General features: G+C 37.1%; 1 protein-coding gene across 4 annotated transcripts in view; it reads left to right on the forward strand.

Annotated features, from left to right (window-relative positions):
• Positions 1-19,316, forward strand: part of UBE2Q2 (ubiquitin conjugating enzyme E2 Q2) — a 60,538-nt gene that overhangs the window by 11,487 nt on the left and 29,735 nt on the right. For 2 of the 4 annotated variants that reach the window (XM_047794956.1, XM_047794958.1), the window contains exons 2-5: positions 1,654-1,755; positions 7,154-7,258; positions 15,632-15,688; positions 19,136-19,276. In XM_047794956.1, coding sequence (XP_047650912.1) covers positions 1,654-1,755; positions 7,154-7,258; positions 15,632-15,688; positions 19,136-19,276 — 405 coding nt within the window. The remainder of the gene's footprint in view (positions 1-1,653; positions 1,756-7,153; positions 7,259-15,631; positions 15,689-19,135; positions 19,277-19,316) is intronic. The other 2 variants (XM_047794959.1, XM_047794960.1) reach the window with 2 other exon arrangements.

Raw genomic sequence — 19,316 nt, forward strand, 5'->3', positions numbered from 1 at the left:
AAAAAAAATAAAAAAATAAAAAATGTATGTAGTAATAGCATTTCTTGATAGTACTCAGTTTGTGTGATGGACTGAAATATTGGAATTTTAGGATATTGGAATTAGTTGTCAGTTGCTCTGTAACAAATTTAGCAGCTTAAATGTCTCAAAGTTTCCATGGTTTAAGAATCCGTGCTTGACTTACCTGAGTTCCCTGGTTCCAGATCTCTGACAAGGCAGTCAAGGTGGTGGTCACTGCTGTAGTAATCTCAAGGCTGGACAGGGAGAGACTCTGCCTCCACGTTCATTCATGAAGTTGTTGGTAGGATTCATCTCCTCACAGGCTGTTGGTCTGAGGGCCTCAGATTTCAGCTGGCTGTTGGTCAAAGGCTTCTCTCAGTTGCTCGCCAAGTAGATTTGGGCCTCTCTGAAGGGAGCTGGCTTTCATCAAGGGGAGCAAGACAGAACTCATCTTTCTATAACCTAATTTCAGAGGTGATATCCATTACTTTTGCTATATTATGTTTGTTAGAAGTGAGTCATTGGGTCTGGGGAGAGAATTACACAAGAGTATAAATACCAGGAGGTTAGGATTATTTGGGCCAGTTTAGAAAGGCAGGCTCTTAGAGTGTTCAAGAACATCATTGACCTCTCTGAGCTGGAGCACACAGATAGTCGCTCTGCTAGGAGAATGCCTGTCTCAGAGCCCAGCTCCCGTGACAAAAGAGAGCTGTGTAGTCCTAAGCTAGCCGTCTATGTTTGTTTTGCCTTTCCAACACCTGCTATGTTTAAGAAGTCATCTTAACCTCATTTAAGAAATCTGTCCTATAGAAACTGCATTCCTCCTTGCAATCTAAGAAGGTATGGGAAGTTACTAGGAAGAAGGCAAAATTAAATAGGATTGATTTTAGGGACCAATTTTCTAACAAAAAAATTTCAAAGTAACTTCTGTAATTATATTACTCAGAAGCAAGGAGTATAGTGAGTAGAAGATTTTAAAAAAATCATTTTTTTTTTTTAGCAGTTGTAGGGATTTCAGAACATGTGCTCAGATATGTACTCCTTTGCTTTATTTTAAAAATTCAGAATTATATTTTAATCTAGATAAAGCTTAGAAATATAGCTTTATTATATTAAAAGGCAAAAAGTAGTGTGGCTAACTCTATAGACGTATTTCGAGGTTGGGTTTTTTGGTTTTTAATTTGTTCTTCCTTTTTAGGGATTTATTATGATTCCAGATTTTAAAGCCCTTAAAAAAAAAGTTAAAGCTGGAGAATCCAGGCCATGATAGACCTTTCTTTAAAAAGGAAGTAAGCCCATCTTGGTCCTTGAATACCATTTTTTTCTGCTTTTGATGAAACAACTTTTGCAGTTGTATTCTCTTCTGTTTTTTTAAAATCATACTGCCTACTGAGTAAAGTCTTTTTTTTTTTTAAGACTTGTAAAATATGTAACATGGAACAAGCAAGATGATTAAACCACAAAACTTTATTTTTGTTTAAAATAGTCCATAAAAATTTTCTTTCTCCACACATGGATTTTAATGTTACTTTTCTTCCCATGATATATTTTACTTAAATTCATGATCATCTTGCCATTTTCATGGTGAGGTTTAATTGCATATCCAGGTAAGCCTGTATGTAAATGTGTTTAACATAGGTGTTTCTATAACAGGAATCTTATCCATCTTTGTCACCAATATGGTTTGTGGACTCCGATGACCCAAATTTGACATCAGTCCTGGAACGTCTAGAAGACACTAAGAACAACAATTCGGTGAGAAAATAAGCCACACTGCTTTTTTTCTCCTCATGAACATATAGAAATAAGTGTTGAGGTAATATGATATAAAAGCCTGATGAAAGATTATTTGATAACACCTGGTCTTTAGCTCCTCTAAGATTTTTTCTTGTTTTCTTGCTTTTTTTCCAAATTCTACTGTTTACTGTGTGGTTTCTCATTTTTATTCCCCATAGGTATAGTCTTCATTTATAACAGGAATTAGGTGGTCTCTTTTTCTTGGTTCCTAACCATTAAACCAAGCAAATATTATTGGTTGGGACCGCTGGTCAAGGTAGGAAGTAAAACAGGAGGAAAATACCAAGGTAGATGTGAGGGGGAAATAAGCATAGAATGACATCAATTGCTTTTTCTGTCAAGAGTCTGTAACTCTGCAGTAAAAGCTAAAGGTAAGCAAATAAAAAGTCTTCTTAATATATATAGATATCTAACTTTCCATTTTACAAAATATTTTAGAACCTGATTTCTTTGATTAATATATAAAGATTATATATTGTATATAATCTTATATATATCTTTGATTTAATATGTAAAGATATTTAACGTTTCCGTTTTACCTGATTTCTTTGATTACAAGACTAATAAATGACCATTGTGAGAATAAAATTAAAAACAACTAGAAAAGAGAAATCTTTCTTAACTTTTTCTATTTGATATAACCATTGTTGACATGATGGCTAATTTTTTATCAGTATTTTTTTTTCCCTTGCTGGTAAAATACATGAACTCTTATACATATTTTTAAGTAGTTGAAGTTACAGTCTGTGTAGTCTTATATTCTTTTTTTAAAGTTAACATTAATCATTACATTTTTCTGGAGTTCCCGTTGTGGCTCAGTGGTTAACGAATCCGACTAGGAACCATGAGGTTGTGGGTTTGATCCCTGGCCTTGCTCAGTGGGTTAAGGATCTGGTGTTGCCATGAGCTGTGGTGTAGGTTGCAGATGCAGCTCGGATCCCATGTTGCTGTGGCTCTGGCGTAGACCAGCGGCTAACAGCTCCGATTTGACCCCTAGTCTGGGAACCTCCATATGCTGCAGGAGCAGCCCAAGAAATGGAAAAAAAAAATCATTACATTTTTCCATGAGGTCATAAAGACCTTATAGAAAAATACCAATAATTTTTTGCAGGCGACTTGATTGTTTACCTTAAAAAAAAAAAAATCCAGGGAGTTCCCACTGTGGCACAACAGAAACGAATCCGATGGGCTAGTATCCATCAGGATGCGGGTTCAATTCCTGGCCTTGCTCAGTTAGTTGGGGATCTGGGTGTTTCCGTGAGCTGTGGTGTAGGTCACAGACGTGGCTGGGATCCTGCACTGCTGTGGCTGTGGCATAGGCCAAGAGCTATGCTCCGTTTCAACCCCTAGCCTGGCAACTTCTATATTCCTCGGGTGTGGCCCTAAAATGCAAAAAAAAAAAAAAAAAAAATCCAGAGGAGTCAGCGAAAAAGCAGTTTTTAAGATGACTGGTTAAAAGTTCTGTTATATAAAAATTAAGCTTTGCCACATATCAGCTATAATCAGAAAATACAGTGGACAGGAATTTTATTGACAACTACAGTTAAATTTAAAAAAATTAAATACCTAGAAATAAACTTAAATGTGCCAGATTTATATCAAGAAAACTACAAAAATTGGCTGAGTAGAATGAAAGCCTTGACTACTATGTTCCTAGATGGGCAGACTCCATATTACAAATGTGTCAGTTATTTCAACAGCTTCATGTTAGTTTATAAATTGAATGCAATTTCAACAGGTTTTTTTGTTTGTTTTGTTTTGGAACCTGGCAAAATGACTCTAAAGTTTGTTTGGAAGAGTAAATAATAAATAATGAAATTTTAAAAAAAGTGTGAGACTTGCCAGGCCAGATATTAAATAAAACAATACACTGACTGGATAAAGGCAGAAGTTCAAGAGTCATGCAAATGAGAATTTAGAATAAGTTAAATTGTGCTAAAATACTCAGTAAGGAAAGTATAGTTTATTGTAGTAATGGTATTCGGAGAACTAACCATTTGAGGAAGGTGGAGACTTAATTCAGCATTTTTTGTTACACTGAATTATAGGTGGTTTAAACACATCTGTTCTTAAAATTAAGAACAGAAGGACCTAAGTTTATAGAGTATTACAAGTTAAGGGGTCTTTAGAACCATGAAAGTGAGACACATGTTCACATCTGCAGGGAAGGGCAACTGGTAAAGAGTGTTAGACACAGCCCCTTACTGCTGCCTCCTTTTAGGCAGTTGGCCTCTAATGATCTAAATGTACAAGTTTTATAATAGTAGAGACTGCTACTATTATAAATAGTAGTCTAAAATATTCCATAAAAAATGCTCATGAAGTAAAATAACATAGAATGTAAGATTGGGTCCAGTTATATTAAAAAGTAAATTATTTACATAAAAAACTCACCCCTCATTCTTATACTCTTTCCCTGTTATCTTATAATCCATTTTTGATAGAATAAGCTATATTTCCTCACCTTTAATTCATTTAATTCATTATAATCTAGATTCTGCCTTCTTTGTTGTACTAAAATTTTTATCTTTAGTTGCCAAATTCAGGACCTCTTTTTTAGTCCCAAAGTTTTCCTTTTTTTTTTTTTAGGGCTGCACCTGTGGTATATGGAGGTTTCCAGGCTAGGGGCCGAATAGGAGCTATAGCTGCCAGCCTCCATGACAACCATAGCTACACCAGACCTGAGCTGCGTCTGTGACCTGACCTACACCACAGTTCACAGCAATGCTGCATCCTTAACCCACTGAGCGAGGCCAGGGATTGAATCTGCGTCCTCACGGATGCTAGTCAGATGTTTCCGCTGAGCCATAACGGGACTCACTAAAGTCTGCCTTTTTGCAGCATTTTTTTTCCTGTTGATTGTTTCCTTATTGAAACATTCTTACATTCAACAAACTTGTTGTCCACTAATAAAGAGCTGGTTAAATAAAAATTACTGTATAGTTTTATGATAGAATATTATGTTGTAGTTAAGAGTGCAGCCAGTCTTTCCACAAGAGCACATACAACTTCACAAGATAGGCTAAAGTGAAAAAGCATAGCATGTTGTCTGTAACCTGGCCCCTTTTGTATACAATATTGTTAAAAAATCTATTATCTATGTTGGTTTATACAATTTTTTTTTTTTAAATCTGGGGTGGATTCAGGAAACTATTAGTGGTAGAACATAAAAAATTAACTTTAAAAAAATTGCCAGGCTTCTATGCCAGGCTCCGTGGTAAGTGGTGGGTACAAAAGACAAGTCATATCCCTGTCCTCTGGGAACTAATAATCTAACAATGATTTCCATCAGATCACTGTCTCCTGTTTCTGTCTCTTATTACCTTGCCTTGGTGTCCTCTGAGCTCTTATTCCATGGTCTGACTCTTTCTTCTTCTCTGCTTTCTCCAAGTAATCTCTTCTACTCCCGATGTCAAAGTCATGGCCTATATTCCAGTGATTTCTAAGTCTGTATCTCTAGCTATTTATTTATTTATTTATTTAATGGCTATACCCATAGCATATGGAAGTTGCCAGGCCAGTGACTGAATCTGAGCCACAGCTGTGACCTCTGCTGCAGCTGTGGCAACGCCAGATCCTGTACTGTGCTGCAGCGGGGATAGAACCCATACCTCCACAGCAACCCAAGCCACTGCAGGCAGATTCTTAACCCATTGTAGCATGGCGGGAACTCCGCTCTAGCTAAAATTTATCTCCTGAGTTTGAAACCTATTATCTGTCTATATATCCTGTAGATCCAGGGATCTCACTCGGATGTGACATGGCTGTTCAAAATGATTAGATCTAAATTTAAACTCATCTACCTCTCAGTACTTCACCATCCCCATATTTCCCCTCAGTAATTCTCTCTGTGATTGTGAATGGGGCAAAATGAAATAATGAAACCTGTTACCCATGCCTGATCCTGGGAACCATCTTAGAGTTCTTTTTTATAGTAATGTTTCTTGACAGCCCTCCCCCCATCTAGTAAATTTCTAAGATCTATCTGTATACCTTCCGAATTTCTTAAATCCTTCCCCATTGCCTTAGTTTCTTCCTCCCATCCCTCAAAAACTTTTTTTGGCAGGAGAATGTAAGGTCGAAATTCCCAGACGGCATACTTACTGCTCTGTTTTTTTACTGCTTGATTCCACCACACTCTGCCCCTCCCTCAGTGGTTCTGAGCGCTTCCTGAACCAGGAGTTTGAGTTGACTCCACATCTCTGTCACCCTGCCTCATCTTTATAATATTACTTAGCATGAAACAGAGTTTATTGGATGGTTAACAAATCCACAGTGGGGCTTTGCTAGTTTTTAAGCTTGAGGATATTATTTGATACTAATTACTGTTCAACTTTTCTCATTTTTGAGGAAAATTGTCCACTTTGGAAAGGCTTGTTCTTTGCTTTGTTTAACCCATTCTAATTCTGTGTCTGTTTTCCTTAGTCCTTCATAAACCTGCTTCTTTCTCTTCATCTCTTTTCTTGGTTAGAGACATCCAGGAAACTGTTCCTGACCAAGTGATGTAAGTTGCCTTTCTTGCTCCCAGTCAAGTCTACTGATAATGGCTATTCTTCTTATACCGTAATTGCTAAACTTATACATTGAAAACAATTTTTTTAAACAATGCGAAATATGTTTGTGCAAATAACTTACTTTGCTTACTTGCTTAAAGTAAATGTGCTTACAAAACAAATCTGGATTTAAAAATGGAAACTTGAGTTATTCTTTGGAGTTTTCCTGGTGAGGTCTTTTTTCTTGCTCTATTTTTTTTTTTTTTTAAAGACAAATACTTAAGAGCCTAGTAAGTGTCAAGTGTTTTCATAGAAGATTTCATTTAATCTTTATTGCTATAAGCTTTTAATTTCCTTGTTTTATGGTTGGGAAGGCTCAAACCCAGCATGTTGGATACTGTATCCAGCATCCCCTGGATTCTTAGACTCTTGTCTGCTAGACCATATGTGCCTCTATACTTTTAAATGAATGACTGTGGAATATATAATTTTATAACCCATGTGCAACAGCACTGCCTTGTTTTTTTGTAGCGTCATTAATGTATTAATGTACTCTTCTAAGTTACTAAGAAAAAAAATAACAACTGAGAACTAGACAATACCTGGAGCTCCCCTTCCCTGCCTTTTTGTTGATGTCATTCTGTTAGGTATCAGTTGTAGGGGGTTACACTAAAGCCATAATAACTTTCTTATATAGCAGCCCCTAAAGTATTTTTTAATTACTGTTATTTTATCTGCAGGCTATAATTGAGCAGTAATAAACTTTTCACTTCCTACTGGATTAGTTGCAGTAGTTGTAGCATTATTCATATATACTAAGGGCTCTTTAACATAATGCTTACTTACTGAAATGTGTTTTGTAGCTTCGTCAGCAATTGAAGTGGTTGATATGTGAACTCTGCAGACTATATAACCTTCCTAAGCACCTGGATGTTGAGATGCTAGATCAACCACTACCCACGGGTCAGGTAAAGTAAAAATTCTCTAGTGTTTAAGAGTTAAGGTAAATATCTCAAACAAAAGTAAAATAGGATGGTTTTTTTTTTTTTTTTTTAATACAGCTATTTAGGACTTTTTGTTTTCCTGTTGAACTGTTTTGTTTATTTTGTTTTAGGTACGAAAAATAACGTTTTCATTCCTTGGAGCTACTGGTATTTACTCTGACAGGCAAACAGCTGACGCCCCCTCCCCACCACCTTCTTGTTGTTAGTATTCCTGGTTTCCATAACTGTCCCTTGCTTTTGCACTTGTTTGCTTTTGCTTATTCATTTACCTTCACCTGGAGTGCCATCTCTGTATGCCCATTTGTGCTTCTTAAGGCCTAACTCAAAGCAGCGGAAATACCCACTGGCTCATCACCACCTCTAACTTCTGTGGATTTCTGGATTTACCTATTTAGGCATAATTTTTTGAGTTTGCACTGTAATAAAGATTTAGCTCTTATACCACCCACTTACCCACCCACCTCCCCTTCCTAAAACATTATATTTAGTCATATGAATAATCACTATTTATCATTAGGACTTTGTAGAGTGTTCTATTGAGATAATTTAAGAAGTTATAGTTTTTTTTGTTTTGCATTGTCTTCCTTATAATAGTGTCTTAGTTTAAAAAGTTGTGTTCTGTCTGTTTTCTGTGAGATCACTTTCTCGTCTAGAGCCTTTGGTTCTTCTGCATCAGTCTTGGCGGGTTGTTTTCAGCTGTCATCTTGAAATTTTTCTTGTCTCCTTTGCTGGAGTAGATCCATTGTTTCCTGATTCTGTGTCTTCTTTCCTGGCTTACCTCTTCTTAATTTGCCTGAGTGCTTAAGTAAAATCCTAAGACAACATAAAAGGGTAGAAAATTTTCTGAGTTCTGAATTTTCAAGAAAGACTACAGTCAGATTATCGTAGGTTTATGCTTATTAGTTACATTACCTTATTAGCTAGGGCTAATTACTTGGTAACATGTACATCAATATCCCATTTGCAAAATGGGAGAGATGGTAGTACACCTATATTTTGGGGGAGCTATGAAGATTAAATGAGTTGGTACATGTAGATCATTTAAAGTAGTGCCTGATGCATAGTAAATGCCCATAAGTGTTAATTACTATTACATTCTGCCTTCACGCGATAGTTTGGTTGAATATGTAATTCTAGGATGAAAATAATTTTCCCTCAGAATTTCAGAGATTGTGCTATTGTTTTCTAGTCAGTGGTGGTGTTGAAGCCTGATGCCTTTCTGACTCTTAAGTCATTTCTGCATGACTTTCAGGAAGCTTTTAGGACTTTGTCCTTTCCTTGGTGTTGTGAAATACCAAGACAGTGTACCGAGTTGTGGAGTTTTTGTTTTTTGTTTTTTCCCATTGTTGTTGGGCACTCATTGTGGATGGACCTTCTCAGATTTGGAGTCTTGAATCTTTCTTTTTGAGTAAATGTTCTCATATTTTTCCCTGTGGTAACTTTCTTCATCCCATTCTTTATTTTCATTTTGGAATGCCTACTAATGGGATGTTAGACTTCCTCACTTGAGTCTTTATATCTCTTATCACTTTATTCCATCTTTTTGTCTTAATTTCAAATTCTACAACATTTTTCTTATCTTTCAGACTTCGGAAATTTTATTTGGATAGTCATAACTTTAAGTTTTATTGTGGTTTTTATTGCTGCTTAACCAGTTAACCCTAGAATTTAATGGCTTAAAACAATAGTTTATTCTATCTCTTATGATTTTGTGGGTTGATTAGCCTTAGCTGGACAGTTTTTCTGCTAATCTCACTGCGCAGTCAGATAACATCTAGAATTGGCCGTTTGGACATGTGAAAGCAGTGGGATGTCCAGCATGGCTTTTTCATTCCCATGTCTAGTGCCTCGCTGTTTCCTCACGTGGCCCTTCTCCTCAAATGGCATCTCGTCATCCTAGTGTCTTTTTCATGTAGCTTCTCTTTCTTTAGGAAGGTAGTCAGAATTTTTGTTTTTGTCTTCTAAGAGCACAAAAGTGGAAGCTGCCAGGCTTTCTTAATGTTTAGATCTGAAACTGTCCCAGTGTCATTTCTACCACATTTATTGGCTAAAGCAAGTCACAGAGCCAGCCCAAACTGATAATGGGAGGGGTTCATATAAGGGATAAATGCAGGAAGGTGTGGTTCATTGGGGGTCCTCTCCAAGGATGAAACTACAAGTTCTAAGAGCTTTTTCTTGTTCTCTGATTATTCCTTATTCATAGCATCCTATTTGTGTTTTATCAATGTAATGTATTCAAAAGTATCTTTAAGAAGTCACTTTGATACTTTTCCTCTCTCCCTTTTTTTTTTTTTTTCTTTTCTTTTTAGGGCCACACCTGCAGTATATGGAAGTTCCCAAGGTAGGGGTCAAATTGAATTGGAGCTGCAGCTTCATGCACATACCACAGCCATAGCAGTGCTGGATCGAAGCCATATCTACGATCTTCACTGTAGCTTGCAACAACACTGGATCCTTAATGCACTGAGTAAGGCCAGGGATTGAACCCATATCCTCAGTGGACACTATGTCAGGTTCTTAAGCCACTGAGCAACAACAGGAACTCCTAGCATCTCTTTCTCTTTAATAAGTTTAGTAAGTCTTTAATAATTTTTTCTAGTTTATTTTGGTCTTTTTCTTCTTTTTGAAGACTTTCCTCAGATAGCTGTTTATTCTCTGTTGCTCATTCATATTTTTTCCTTCTTTTTTTCATTCGTATTTGAGAGAGGTACTGGAAGGCTGATTGGGAGTTCTTTGTGGCCAAAACTTGTCAACTGATAGGATTTAGGAGACAATTTAAGCTGACTTCCAACCTCTGTCCCCTAACTCCTATATCCTGATATAATCATAAATGATAGCTGGAACTGTTTGGTTTCTCTGGATATGAAATCTTAAAATCTCTTGCTTGAGGTAGATATGTCTGCCTGGATTCTGCTTAAGGAGAGCAGTGCGTTTGAGGGCTGGACAGTGTGTTCTCTGTATGGGCTTTTGGTTAATTTATGTTTTCAGTCCTCTCCATTACACCTGCTGTCTAGTGTGCTTGGTGTCTTAGTGTCTAGAGCCCCTCCAGAGTGCTTTGGTACAGATTAGCTCCCTGATTATCCCCTAACCTATGGCTATACTTGTTTGCTTCATTAATTATTGTTTTTCCATTTGCTATCGTCTTCTAACATGAATGAGTTCTTTTTGCTGCTGGTAGCCTCCTTTTATTTTTTGTTACCATTGTGTGTTTGTACAATGTTTATTCTTCATTGTAATTCTAGTGGAGCCTCAGGAAAGGGGAGAAAAATATATTGTGTTCTATTTTCCTTCTTTAGAATGTCTACAACTTAATGTTTTTCACTTAATAGTATATTGCGTGGAGTTCTCATTGTGGCTCATGGGTTAAGAACTGGACCTAGTGTCCTTAAGGAGGCAGGTGTGATCCCTGGCCTCGCTCAGTGGGTTAAGGGTCCAGCATTGCCACAAGCATAGATTGCAGATGCAGCTTGGATCTGGTGTTGCCTTGGCTGTGATGTAGGCCTGCAGCTGCAGCTCTGATTTGACCCCTAACCTGGGAACTTCCATATGCCGTTGGTGCAGCCTTAAAAAGAAAAAAAACAAAAAACAATATATTGTGGACACAGTCCATGTAGGTTTACCTTGTTTTTCATGACTATGCATGTAATTCCATGTTAGGGATATAGTATAACTTGTTAATTACATGAAATGTCCTAATTTTGAATCATCCTGCATTCTCATGAAAAACATTCCTCACTTACATAGATTGGGGGTGGAACACAATAGATGTGCTATTTTATTTTTGGATTTTTCTGATTATGTGAAGTCGTAGTGTAGTCTGTTTCCTTTTAGGCTCTTGTTTCATTTTGCTCTCAGGATTAAGTAATCTCATGGCTTGGGAAGCTTTGTATGTTTTTTCTAAGATCTAAAGCAGTTTAAATCAGTTTTCAACTAGGGCAGTTTTGCCTTCCATGGGACATGTGGAAATATCTGGAGATATTTTTTGGTTGTCACAGCTGGCCAGTTTGGAGGAGTTTGTTATTGGTGTTTTTGTGGGTAGAGGGAATGTTACTAAACATCCTGAAGTGTTAGGACAGTTCCTCACAACAAAGAATTATTCAGACCAAAATATCAATAGTTCTAAGGTTGAGAAGCCCTTATTTTAACAAATATTTGAGCCTGCTCCACTTTTTTCTTCAATGCATTAATCTATTCACATTTTCCTTTTCTTCAGTCAGTTTTAGTAATTTTAGATTCTAAAATGTTGGTAACTTCACCTCCATCTTTGAAGCTGTTGTAAGATGTGCACAGTGTTCACTTTTTTTGTATCATCTTCATCTGTGGTTATAATCTTTTCATTTCTAAAGTTTTCTTTATCTTTTAAAATTTTTTCCTTTTTGGCTGCTTCACGGCATATGGAGTTCCTGGGCCAGGGATCGGATCCGAGCCACAGTTGCAACCTAAGCCACAGCTGTGCCAATACCAGACCCTTAACCCACTGTGCCACATCCCAGCGCTTCCAAGATGCTGCCGATCCCATTGTGCCACATTGGGAACTCCCAAGTTATCTCGATTACTTTGTCAGAGGCTTTTTAAAAATTATAATGGTCTTTTGAAAGAATAAGCCTTTAGTTTTATTTGTTAAGCATGTTTTTCATTTTTTGCTCTAAGCTTAATCATTTCTCCTCCTTTTCTAATTAATTGGATCAATGTGATTTAAATTGCTTTTTTAACAAACATGTTGTAATGGTATTCATTTTCTTCTGAGTGATTTTTGACTTTATTCCACAGATTTAAAAATTTAGTATACTTCCTAAAAAACAGTTTGTATGTCCTAGGTAGTTTGATTTAATATCTTGCTCATATTTCTCTTCTTTTTTTTTGAAAAAGTTTTGAATAGTATGTCTTGAAAACCTGTAAACATAAGTTTAGTATAACCAGTACTTACAGTGAATACCTGGGAACTACCACCCGGCCACCACCCAGGTGAAGAATAGAACATTGCCAGCACTGCAGTGTTCCTCTGCAGCTCCTTCCAGATGATCATTCCCCTGTATGCTAATCCTTCCCTTACTTTTCTCTAGTTTTTTTCACTCATGTGTGCACCCCTGAACAATATGGTTTAGTGTTTCCTGTTTTTTAGCTTCATATTAAGAGTTGTACTACATTTGTATTCTTTCTTGTTTGTCTTTTGCTCTGCATTGCACATTTTTTCACTCATATGTGTACCCCTGAACAATATGGTTTAGTGTTTCCTGTTTTTTAGCTTCATAGTAAGAGTCATACTACCTATGTATTCTTTCTTGTTTGTCATTTATATTGTGTATAGCTATAGTTCTGTTTCATTGCTGAATTTATTTCATTGTTTGTACTATAGCATTTATCCATTTGTCTGCTTATTGATATTTGGGTTAATTCCCATTTGCTATTAGGAATAGTGCTACCATGATCATTCTTTTTTTTTTTTTTTTTTGTCTTTTTGCTATTTCTTTGGGCCGCTCCTGCGGTATATGGAGTTTCCCCAGCTAGGGGTCCAATAGGAGCTGTAGATGCCGGCCTACGCCAGAGCCACAGCAACGCAGGATCTGAGTCACATCTGCGACCTACACCACAGCTCACGGCAACGCCGGACCCTTAACCCACTGAGCAAGGGCAGGGACCGAACCCACAACCTCATGGTTCCTAGTCGGATTCGTTAACCACTGCGCCATGATGGGAACTCCAAGCATGATCATTCTTGTCCATAGGACAGGGTACCTCTATGCAAGTATGTCTCTGGACACATAAATGTTTAGGTTTTGGATTACGGGAGCATGAGGGTCAGTTTCTTCTTAAAGTCAAGAATTATTTAGAAAAAAAACTTTTTTAACATTGCCAGGTGGCTTTGGGGTTTTTTAGTTTTTCATTGTGGTTAGAGAATATAGCCTATAACCTTTCAGCTGCATTATCAGCATTGCTTAGACTTAACCGTTGATACTACTGTTGTCTTTGCTTATTGCTGTGTATGTTCCATGGTTGCCCCTCTCTGAAATACATTCCTGAATAATGTCTATTTTTTTCCTAGAAAGGATTTGTGGAGATGTATGGAGAATGTTCCTTGAATATTCAGTGTCTATTTTTATTATTCATTTAACAAATATCTCTCTGACTCAGTATAAAGTACTCTGTGTATTCTGTTTAAGTGCGGAGGATCCAGTGGTGAATAAATGCAGGTATGGCTCCCATCCTGATGGAGCTAGATATAGAATTCTAAGTTTATAATTGAGTCTCTTTCACCTTCTTTACATTTTTTCCTTCTGGCATTTATTGTTACAGATGAAAAGTCTGATGCCTGTGTAATTCATAGCTTTTTCTATATTTTTTCTTTCTGGAACTTGATGGGGTTTTTCTCTTTAACTGTGAAGTATGTTATACTTTTCAACATTCTTTTGGGGTATTCAGAGCCATTTGATATTCTGATAGGCCTTAGATAGTTTGGCAACTTTTATCTCTTTCTTTCTCTTGTCTTCTGAATGAATGCCTGGTGGCTATTACATCTCTGATTCCTGTCTCCATTTTCTGTAACTTTGTTCATCACCTACCCCTCTCCTCCCATCAAAGGGAATGTCACAGTTTGGTTGTGTTAATAATCATAAATGTTTTGTTCATTCAAGTTCATTGTGCCCTCTGGCCCTTCTGAGTTTATGTTTTTTTGTTTTTTCTTTCGGGAGGGGGGTCTTTCTGATTTCCCCAGAACTGTCTTGTCTTTTACATAATTGTGGATGCAGTATCTTCTCAGTTACTCCCAAAGATTCCAATTAGATTTTTGTTTTATTCTGTTTTATTCAGTAATGCTTCAGGTCAGTTCTTTTGTTTGTTCAGCTTGGTGCCTTTCTTTCAGAGTGCTCCTTTTTTTCAGTATCTTGTGATTCCTGCTCGTTTATAGATGAAGTATACCATTGACCAATACCAGTTGTTATGAAGGTCCTTAGCAATTACTAGTCTTTTTTGCTGTGGCCGTCCCCTTCTGGTTCACACAGCAGTGTTCTGCCTGTGGCGTGTGAATGGGGGAGGTGCTGGCAGGTGGACTTTCCAACTCCTGAGTAAAAGGAAGAGAAAACTGTGGAGACATTTTGCTGCTACATTGAATTACATCAGACGGTTCTGTCTTTTCTCTCTGGTTCTCACACAAGAGGCCATCAAGATAGGCCTCTTATATGAACGTGATCCTTACCAGCTGTGGTTGGAAACAAATACAGAAAGAATTTCTGGGGAAAAAAAAATCCTACTAACTTTATGTACTGTGTGTTCTGGAAACTTGTCTTTATGAACTCTTGAAAAAACTAGCTACAAAGGTCCTTTCTAAAATCCCACCAGGAATGATTATTGTATCTCATACAGAAATATCTGTGGTAAATAACATTGTGGAAAAGAGAAATAGGACTTCCTGCTGTAGCGCAGTGGGTTAATGAACTGGCTTGTGTCTGTGGCGTTCCATCCCCAGCCTGGCTCACTGGGTTAAGGGTCCTGCAGCTGTGGTAAGTAGCAGCTGCGTCTCGGATTTGATCCGTGTCCTGGGAAATTCCACATGCCACAGGTGCAGCTGAAAAAGCAAAAAAAAAAAAAAAAAAGAGGAAGAATAAAGGAAAATAGCCCTTTAGGAAAATGGTGATGACTTTATAATTTTTAGTTTGTAGTGTATATGATCTTTTAAAATGAGACAGCAGAATTTATGGAAAGAGGCTTTTTAAAGCTCAAAAGATAGATACATTAAGGAACCGTGGTTTGGAGTATTTAAGTCAAAGAAGTCATTGACCTTATACACATAGCTGTATGTATAAAATATTTTCGTATTTAATTTTTTTTTTTTTAGGGCTGCACCTGCAGCATGTGGAAGTTGCCAGGTTAGGGGTCCAATTAGAGCTACAGCTGCCGGCCAAGCCACAGCCACACCAGATCCAAGCCACATCTGTGCCTGCACCACAGCTCATGGCAATGCAGATCCTTAACCCACTGAGCAGGGCCAGGGTTTGAACCCACATCCTCATGGATACTAGTCAGGTTCATTACTGCTGAGCCACAAGGGGAACTCCGGTTTTCGTATTTTAAATTAGAATATGTTATAAAATTATGTTTGAGTCCCTTTGTTAATTCCTAAGGCATCTATTAAGTGGAATTGTTCAAAATTCTTTCTTTTTAAAAAGCCAAAAAATAGGATTTGTCAAATCAAAGCTGAAATTAAATGTTTCAACTCTACAAAGCTGTGTTAGTGGAACTGTAGTGACGGATGATTGATAGTTTGTCCTTAAAGTCTTCTGATGTACTCAGCGTGTGCTTATTTGTTCTGCATAGTCCTGGTAAACTCTTTTTCCTTTTCAGAATGGCACAACAGAAGAGGTGACTTCAGAGGAAGAGGAAGAGGAAGAGATGGCTGAAGTAGGTATTTTATGTAAGAATAACATTTCATTAATATCTTCATTTTTGAACATTTCAGTAATTCTCTAATCTCCTTTATGAAACCATTTTTAATGTGGAATAATGAAAAGCACATTGTATTTGGAACTTACTACAATTTCTAAGATCTGGCTTTATCTCTAATTCATGTTACACTTTTGAGCAGATTGCTTATCTGATCTATTTGGATTTGATTTCATGAAAAGTAAGAGGTCTTAACATTCAGCCCTAAAATTAAATTTAATCAACACTTAACCTGATTTCGTTTAAGAAAAAAAATACTAAGTTTCAAAGGTTTTGTGTTTGAATAAAAGGAGAATTTGGGAACATTTCAAGGACTTTTCACTAGAAGTAATGAAACTATCTCATGTCGAAAAATTATCTAAGAATATCATAGCGCAAATTCCAAAGAAATTAAGCTTACACCAGTTTAGTTTCCAGTCATTGATAAAATTTTTGAGTTTTTCAGTCTCTGAAGCTTTGCATTTATTTATGTATTTATTTATTTATTGTCTTTTCTAGGGCCGCACCTGCGGCATATGGAGGTTCCCAGGCTAGGGGTCTAGTCAGAGCTGCAGCTGCCGCCTCCACCACAGCCACAGCAACTCGGGATCCTTAACCCACTGAGCGAGGCCAGGGATTGAACCCACAACCTCATGGTTCCTAGTCGGATTCGTTTACTACTGAGCCACAATGGGAACTCCTGAAGCTTTGCATTTAAATTCAAACTTGATAATGAAGATTTTTGTCTATACATTGACCTGAAAAAAGGTATTTGAGTTCCACAGTCTTGGTGTTAAAACATTTTTCTGTTGTAGATCTTAGAATTAATTCAGGGTATTACCATTTTTCTTGATTTGGAAATATTTAAATCTGAAATACACTTTTCAGGGAGTTTCTTGTTGGCCTAGCTAATTAAGGGTTTGATGTTGTCACTGCTGTGGCTTGGATTCAGTCCTTGGCCAGGAACTTCGCATGCTGTGGGTGTGGCCAAACAACAACACTTGTTAGTATATGCCTTAGGACTAAAGTAATTGTGGGTTTGTTTTGTTTTGTGAGTCTGAATGTAAAATAATTTTTAACATTGTCCAGTTAAAAACGATTTTGGGAGATAAGAGTTTTTTAATGTTTTCATGCAGTTTAACTTAGGTGAAATAAACTGCATGGAAACATTAAACCTTTTCCATGGGTCTCGTGTACAGTAAAGTAGACATAGTACTCTATAAAGAGTTTATGTACCTTTTTTTCTCCCTCACAAGGTAATGTAAAGAAAGGACATCAACATTTAGGGAAATCTAGAAAGGTAAGATGGACTTTGGAGATGTCAGATTAGGATAGGTGAAAAGAAGATATTCTAGGCAACTAAAACAATGTAGTAAAAAGGCCGAGAACAGTAGTTCCCATCTTGGCTCAGTGGTTGACAAACCTAATATCCACTAGGACTTAGGTTCAATCCCTGGCCTTGCTCAGTGGGTTAAGAGCCAGTGTTGCCATGACCTGTGGTATAGGTTGCAGATGTGGTTTGGATCCAGCATTGCTGTGGTGTAGGCTGGCAGCTATAGCTCCTATTCAATCCCTGACCTGGAAACCTCCATATGCTGTGAGCGTGGCTCTTAAAAAATAAAAGAAAAATGGCCTAGAACAACCCTGGGCATGGTGTGTTTGGGTACACTGGAAGCTGTCCTTTTGGGAAAAGATTGATGTGTTGGAGTCTTGTAAAGCAAATTTGGCTAGAAAAGACAGATGGCTGAGTCTTAATTAGAGACAAATGTGTTTATATCTTGTATGATTGTTGATAAGAAAGCCTTAAGCTGAGAAAATTGTTTTATAGAGATGATGATGATGAATTCTGTGTTAATACTTGAGTGGAGAAATTTTGTGGATAGGAATGTGGCTGAGGTTGAAGGTGGAAGAGGAGATACAGGCTAAGGGCATTTGTGAGAACTCTGAAGAAAACAAATATAAGATGGAAAATCACAGCTGACAGGTGCAAACCAGGGAAGAGAGTTCCATGAAGCATGAAGTCATAGACAGGGTCTGAATAAGAAGGGAATGTAATAGGGATTGAAATGGATGGCAGTCCAAGGAAGAGCCCATTGAGTCTGGATGGAAGTGGTCTAAATTAACCTTGTCTAGAAATCACAGTGAATTAGGCTGTTTGATAAAGCATAAACTGCTTCTTTAGAGATTTGATGATTGAAGTAAAATAGAAGTAAGATAATAGAAAAAGGTTAGGATTTTTAAAAATTCCGTGTATATTCGTATATGTGTAAGAACAGATGATGAGGGAAAGGAGGGAGAATTATGTGATGATTAAAGATGTTAGCCTCAAGATATTCAGGTTCTTTTTCTAACTCTTCTCCTAATTATAAAAATCAGTAGGTGCTCACTACAGAAAACTTTGAACAGATGAAAAAGCACTAAATGTCTCTAGAGATGATTATTAATATTTCAGTTTTTGTCCTTCTAAGTCTCTTTTTTTTTTCCATTGTGCTTATTTTGGCATAATTAAGACTATGGGAGTTCCCACTGTGGCACTGTGTGTTAAGAATCCAACATAGTATCCGTGAGGATGTGGGTTTGATCCCTGGCCTTGCTCAGTGAATTAAGGATCCAGGATTGCTACAAGCTGTGGTGTAGGTTGCAGATGGGGCTTGGATCCGGTGTGGTTATGGCTGTGGTGTAGGTTAACCTTGTAGCTGTGTCTCTGATTCCACCCCTGGCCTGGGAACTCCCATATGCCACAGGTGCAGCCCTTTAAAAAAAAAACAAACAAACTATATATTCAGTTTTGTAGTCTGCTTTTCATTTCATTATAGATACAGAAGAAATCATTATACTGTGTTGTTCTTCTGGTATTCCACTGAATTGAGTTAACTGTTTTGGTGTTTTTTTGGCTGTGGCACATGGAAGTTCCCAGGCCAGGGATCAAACCTACACCACAGCAGCAACCCAAGCCACTGCAGTGATAATGCCGGATCCTTAATCCACTGTGCCACAGGGAAACTCATGTTCCAGTATTTTGCACATGAAGATTTTGTTTGCTTTTGTGTTTATGAAGTTGAAAGGCGTTTTCATGCCTGAATTTGTGTTCATGTTTTAGACCAGTTTCTTGCAATAGATTTCTAGAAGTTAAGGTTCCTGGTACCTCATGCTAAACTATTTCAAAAGTTTCTCTTAATAGGAGATTTAAATTTTAATATGGCTTTTTGATGATAGTTATGGTTTTGTGAAGCTATTAAATATACTTTACTCTAGCTTTAAGTAAACTATAGGTTTTCAAAGGAGAAAACCTTTTGAATTGAATGTGAAGGCTTTTTCTCTTTTCCCAGAGAATACATGTGTTCTCTCTTATCTGTCCTCTAAATCAAGAATAATTTAGCTTTTGGCATAAAACTTGAATAAGCTAAAATGTTTATTTTTTTGTAGGATATAGAAGACTTGGATCACTATGAAATGAAGGAAGAAGAGCCTATAAATGGAAAAAAGTCAGAGGATGAAGGAATTGAAAAAGAAAATTTGGCAATATTAGAGAAAATTAGGAAGACTCAAAGGCAAGACCATCTAAATGTAAGTATGTACAATTATCTAGAACCCAGACTTTTGTGAT

Source organism: Phacochoerus africanus, chromosome 9 (genome assembly GCF_016906955.1).
Source record: "Phacochoerus africanus isolate WHEZ1 chromosome 9, ROS_Pafr_v1, whole genome shotgun sequence".
Classification (NCBI taxonomy): domain Eukaryota; kingdom Metazoa; phylum Chordata; class Mammalia; order Artiodactyla; family Suidae; genus Phacochoerus; species Phacochoerus africanus.